The 6,015-nt window shown below is 35.5% G+C and overlaps 1 protein-coding gene across 1 annotated transcript in view; it reads left to right on the top strand.

Moving 5' to 3' along the window:
- BCKDHB (branched chain keto acid dehydrogenase E1 subunit beta) overlaps positions 1 to 6,015 on the top strand; it is a 117,408-nt gene that overhangs the window by 1,013 nt on the left and 110,380 nt on the right. The window contains 2 exon segments of the mRNA XM_032681735.1: positions 1,845 to 1,922; positions 4,501 to 4,569. Of these exon segments, the coding sequence (XP_032537626.1) occupies positions 1,859 to 1,922; positions 4,501 to 4,569 (133 nt within the window). The 5' untranslated portion in view covers positions 1,845 to 1,858.

Below are 6,015 nucleotides of genomic sequence, written 5' to 3'. Positions count from 1 at the left end.
CTAGTGGGGCGGGCCAGTTGCTGCCATTTACTAATAGAAAACTAGTTCCCTGTGAGTTAAAATACACTTTGAAATTCTGTGAAAAGTAGTGAAAGTAAAGCAAAATTTTGCCAATACTGAACCTGATATTGCTGAGATAACGCTTTTCCAGCTTCACAGTTCACATCTGAAGGGCACAATTAGTTCCCCCTTCCCTGCAAGGGCTGATACGAAAGCCTGTTTTATAAGCAGAAGAAGAAAGTCAGAACTATCTGTGTGAGAAGCTCCTGACAGTGGCTTAAATAATAAGCATTTATTTATATCAAATACTGGAAGGAATGTATCTTGTCGAAAAGGGACTGATGTGGACTAAGCACTGATGTGGATGACTTCAGTGATGTGGTGACTTCCCAGTGATGTGGGAAAGGGAGAAACAGCTGCTGTTCCCCAGCTTTCCTACCCTTGAATTTGTAAATTTTATTTGTAACTTTCATATAATTTCAACAGTTCCCATAACAATTTTTTTTTACATTTTCCTCTTAAAGGGCCAGGTAAAGTGTAATGAGTTCAAGAAGCATTTGGACAATGCTTTCAGGCACACGATGTGACTCTTGGGGATGGTCCTGTGCAGGACCGAGAGTTGGACTTGATGATCCTTGTAGGTCCCTACCAACTCAGCATATTCTGTGATTCTGTGCAGTGAAGTTACCAAGGAATGCAGCTACTCAGCTCTGGTTTGGCATGACATGAACCTTTTAACAAAAAATAATAAAGTTAATTAACAATGTAGGAAAAAGGGAAGCTGAATGTTTGGTGAGAGGTACTGTAGCTACTGGAAATAGTATGTAGTTCCCATTTCTGAATTCTAACACCTGTTACGTTTGTCTGGAATCTTTGCCAAACCATCTTTTTTTTTTTTTTTTTTTTTTTTTATTCTTTATGTGCTGTGTGTGTTGATAGATAGCATTCTGCTGGGCTGTGGCTTCTGGTCATGACTTAGAGGCCTTGCTGGTTAAAGAGTTACCAAATGTCAGCCACCCAATTTCTTATTCATTCAGTTTCTTCTAAGGCATTATTTTATTTGCTTGGAGAATATGAGTTGCTCACAACAGTGGGGACTGGCCTATTTTTTGGTCCATCTTTGCTTTCAGGCCCGTTTATTTTTCCCTGTAGTGCTGGAATGAAGAAAGGCACTCCAGTAGCCTTTCTTGGTTTGAAGGTTTTCTTTCAATTTCTTTCAATTTCAGTTAAAATTCAAAGATTTGAATACAGCAGTCTCATGCATTTGCTTATTTTGGCACCAAGTTGTCTTTCTTTGAAGTATGGATTTGATGCTTCTGACACTTTCTAACTGCAGTGCAGAGAGCAGGCCAGTGGTCTAAAAAACTTGATAATGATACATGTCTGTAAATGGGAAAGGCTGGTGCTTTGAAAAATGTAACTAAAGCATGATGAAATAAGCTTAATGAGATCTGGTGAATCTTAACAGAAAGGATCCCAGTCCTCAGAACAATAATACTTTGAAAAGTTTCTTCCTTTGAAAAAACTGTTGTATTAGTCATTGTTCCTGGTGTTTGACTGAGCATTGCAAAGCTGCATTTTCTCTAGCTAAGAGCATAATTTTTTTTAAAAATGGTTGCATGCAATGTAGTAGAATTATAGTCCTTGGGATTGCGAAGTATACCATACTCAATCTCGTCTATCCCATAATTTAAGTTTATTCGGGAAATGAATCTTGCGTACTCCTAACAGGGATCTTGTTTTTGATGGTTAACTAAAGTTTTTAGTCACGTTTGCACCAGTGTTTTCTAATGTACTTTGTGTTTTGAACCAAACTAAATTGCTAAACGATCACTTTCACACAGGACAAACTCAGAAGATGAACCTCTTCCAGTCCATAACAAGTGCCTTGGACAATGCTTTAGCCAAAGATCCAACTGCAGGTATCCTGTACTTGTTAGTGTGTTTTGCTTTGTATAAACTGTGTTTTGGTTTGCCTGTTTGTGTGCAATACTTAATGCATTTCTTACGGCCTTTAAAGTTTTCTAATAAGTTATTTCTAGATTTTGATCTCCAAAAAAAAAAATCTTAAAAATGTGTTGCTTTAACAGATTACTAATGGATTGTGTGATCTGATATGCAGTTGTGTCTTCTCTTATTAGCTCTGTGCATTTTGCTTGAAAGCCAGGACAGAAAGATACATTATTTAACATACTTCTGGTATTAGTGATGTGAACTATACTTAGGGGCAACTTGAGTCCCATCAGTAGAAGGAGTTTTAAAAATGTAAATATTACTTTTAAATTTCTTAAACTTTCTATTCTCTAAAACTGATATATATTTTTAGAGACTGTATATTCCTTGCTCTGTCCATTCTCCATTCCCTTCTTCCCCACCCTCCAAAATTAGTTAAAAACTTTACTGATTTCAGTTCATCATTATACATAGGCAATGCAAGATTTGCAAGGCTTTTTGTGGTCTGGATAACCTATAACTTTAAAGATTATGGTTCATTATAGCTGGATTAAAAGGCTTATTCTAAACTCTTGGATAAAACTATTTATTCCACTTTTAATTTGTATACATAAGAGGAGGTCTTTTACTTCTGTTGTCCTAACAAAGGCATGATGATTGCCAGATATCCGAAAAAGATGTTTTATGTCATGGACACAGCTGTGAAAGCTGCACCGTCTTGTGTAATTTTATTTTTTCTTTTTAGTATTTTAGTAACTCCTTTTGGCACTGCTTGAAGCGCTGCTCAACCTAAAGTCTGACTGGTCGTCTAATCTGTTGGGGCAAATTTCATGTTGTCTGCCCAGTACTATGCCTGTACACATTCTCTCTCAATCTACAGCTGTGTTATATTCACCTTGATTATATTAAACTTAGACAATTTAGGGTTAATTACTGCCCAGGACAGATTTTCGTACCATTTCTGTAGAATCAGCCATATAAAAGTAAGTAGAATGTTAGCCCAGCAGGAACCTAGAGTCATATGTACGCTTCAGCCTTTAGAGAACCAGTTACTCTAAGGTTCCAGTCTTGTTGCTCAGCTTTGCAGAGCTGGATCTTTGTAAAGCTCTTTGCAAGACCATGTTGGAGTTCTGCAGTCCAGACTGTACAGTCCAGTGAGCTGTCACTATCACTGCACTTACTGAATTAATTAGGACTTCTTGCAATACAGAACATATCCTTCAGATGTTTTTAGTTGTATGGGAATTGAACAACTGTTGTTTAAGTAGTGGGAATTCTCATACTTGTGTTGATGAGAATTAGAATCTGTCCAGGAAAATTAGAATCTGTCCAGGAAAATATGTTTTAGTGACTGAACAAAATGAGTAAAGCCACACAAGTTTGCAGATACCAGCATTAAATGGGATTTTATTTTTTTTTATATGCCAACTGGTTGAAAAGTGAGTAGCCATATGGTAACAGAAAGGCCTTACAAAGGTATTAAGTACATAAAATCCCCCCCCCCAATTATTCTTAAAAATTAATTAGAGAAATAATCTGGGGACATACTTCAATCACATACTCCATGACTACATTCATTTTACATCATTATCGAAGTTATTTTTCTTTAAGTGGTCATTGATGTGACTGTCAGAAGTGTGTTAATCCCCTTTAGTGTTTCCAATCAGAAATTTATTTTATTTAATTTAAACAAGAAGGTTAACTTATTATTTTGCGTCTTTTAGAATATGGAGAGTATTGAGGAATTTGGGAATTATCAGAACTGACCCTAGTTCATGCAAGCTGCTGTTGGTGGTACTGCTGCACATCTTACACGCTTAAAAAATTGAAATGGGCAATACTTATTTCTCTGAAATAAATAACAAAACTGTTTTAAGAAAAATTAGACTTCATCGTTCCATAAATTCAATGGAAAACCCCCCAGATGAGCTGGTACAAAGCAAAGTTTTAAAGGCAAATACTTTTAGTGATAAAACTTTACTGACTGCAAAGATAGTAGTGTTGAATACTGAGATTTGTCCTAGTTATTAGATATTCATATTTTCTGTAGAGGAATTCCTTTGAAGTCACTCTCCAGGGATCTGGCAAGTAGATTTGGAGAAGGTTGGAAATTTCGTGTTGGATCGGTATTTCACAGTCAACTTCAATTTGGTGGTTTTCAAAACACTATATTTACCGAAATCTGTGGATGAAGAATGGTTACCATTTGAAGCAGAAGGCCTAACTTCAATGACTCTATAGTGACTGAATGTAATTGCTTTTTAGAATTTTATTCATTTAGTTTTAGGTATTGTGATATTACAGGATATTTCAGAAAAATAAATAGATGGTTTAATGAAAGCCTAACTGAATCGGTTTCATGAATTCTGTTGGTTCTTCCTTTGTTATAGTGCATGAGAAATGCTTAGGTCTAGATAAATCTTGTAGTGAAACGAAATGTAAGGTGTTACTCATGTTAGTGTCTCATATAAAAACTTTTGAAACATGTTCATTAAAAGTAAGATACATTAGAGTAATATTACCCTCCTCCGCTGTCCTTATTTTCAGTAGTGTTTGGTGAAGATGTGGCCTTTGGTGGAGTCTTCAGATGTACAGTTGGCTTGCGAGACAAATATGGTAAGTTAACTTATAAATCTGACATCAATTTCATTTAACATCTCTGCTCTTTTTTACCCCTCTGTGTTTTTTAGGAGAAGAAGACATAGGAGAGAAGCCTTGCAAATATATTTCTGTTTTCCTTTCTGTTGTTCTTGGAAATAGAAAAAGCTGTGAATGTGTTACCATTTCTGTAAGCTTTTCAAGCTTTTGAAACTTGCTGATGTAATTTCAGGAGTCTTCTATTTCTTCAACTACCTTTATCAATGTAACTTCATTTTTTTGAACTGCTGTCCGACTGGATATTTAATATTGTGGCCCTATTACTGTAATCAGTTATAGCTTAGCAACAATACATGGTGATGTTTTTTCATCCTACCTGTTAAGAACCATGAAGAAATTACATTAAAATGGATTTAAACTCTTTGTTAAATAGTTTTTCCCCTAGCATGGCCTGGAAAGCCAATAGAGAAATTATATAGCTATTATATTCCTTTATCTAGAATGTGATTGGTTTACTTATTTGGGAGACTTATGGGAAAGCATTCAGAGAAATGCTATGACCTTGTCTCAAAGAGTCTTAGACATAGCCTTTACACTGTAGAGAAAAAAAGAGGTTTACAAAAGTATATGAAAAAATAAGATGGTACCTAAGTATCTAATATTTTAGACTGTGGAGGTGAGTTCAATTGAAGAGGAAAAATAATTAATTGCAGGAATTTTTTCTTAAAAACGTATTTTTTCTAAGTAAGCTTTAAATAGGAGATTCCTTTAAAACTTGCAGGAACTTTTAAAATTTTTTTAAAATTTTAAAATTTTTCTGTGTGATTTGTGATTTAAATTAATTCATATATTGTGTTCATTTTGGAAGAAACTTGGTTCCTCAATTTCTGTGGGACAGTCTCCTACAGCTGAGTTTCAGTGGCTTCCAAGGATGGTGGGGGAAGGAAAAGACTTCAAGATCCTATATTGTTGCACAAGCCTATAAGTGTTACATTCACAGTTCTTGATGGATAGAATGTAACCATTGAGTTCTGACACCTGGTTGGCAAATCTAAAGGACTTTTCCAAATCCTTCACTGCTCTTCCAATTAAGTTTCTTCTTTGGTTATCCATTTGGTGTGGTGCTATCAAAACCTGGCCATGCAAACCCAAAACACAGGAAAAATAAATGTTCTTTATGCTGCTGCTGAGGTGCTGATAAGCAAAGACAATATCTGGAATACAAGTTTGGACAGAAAGAGAAGTCTGAAGATAAAGTGAATTTGGGACTCATTTACAAAATGGTAATTTAAGTTTGTAAGGCAGGTAAGATGACAGGTAACTTGACTTCTTTCTTCACTAGTAGTGAAATTCTGTAGAAAATAGGCTGTGACTGAAGAGGGAGTGGCAAAGATGAACTAGAGGATGTACTGAAAATATAGTTACAGTGCTGAGGAGAACCAGGAAAGACTAAAAGTGCAAAAA

The sequence above is a fragment of the Chiroxiphia lanceolata genome, chromosome 3, assembly GCF_009829145.1.
Source record: "Chiroxiphia lanceolata isolate bChiLan1 chromosome 3, bChiLan1.pri, whole genome shotgun sequence".
Lineage (NCBI taxonomy): Eukaryota > Metazoa > Chordata > Aves > Passeriformes > Pipridae > Chiroxiphia > Chiroxiphia lanceolata.
The sequence above is the reverse complement of the archived record's forward strand: the minus strand, read 5'-3'. Positions and strand labels throughout refer to the sequence as shown.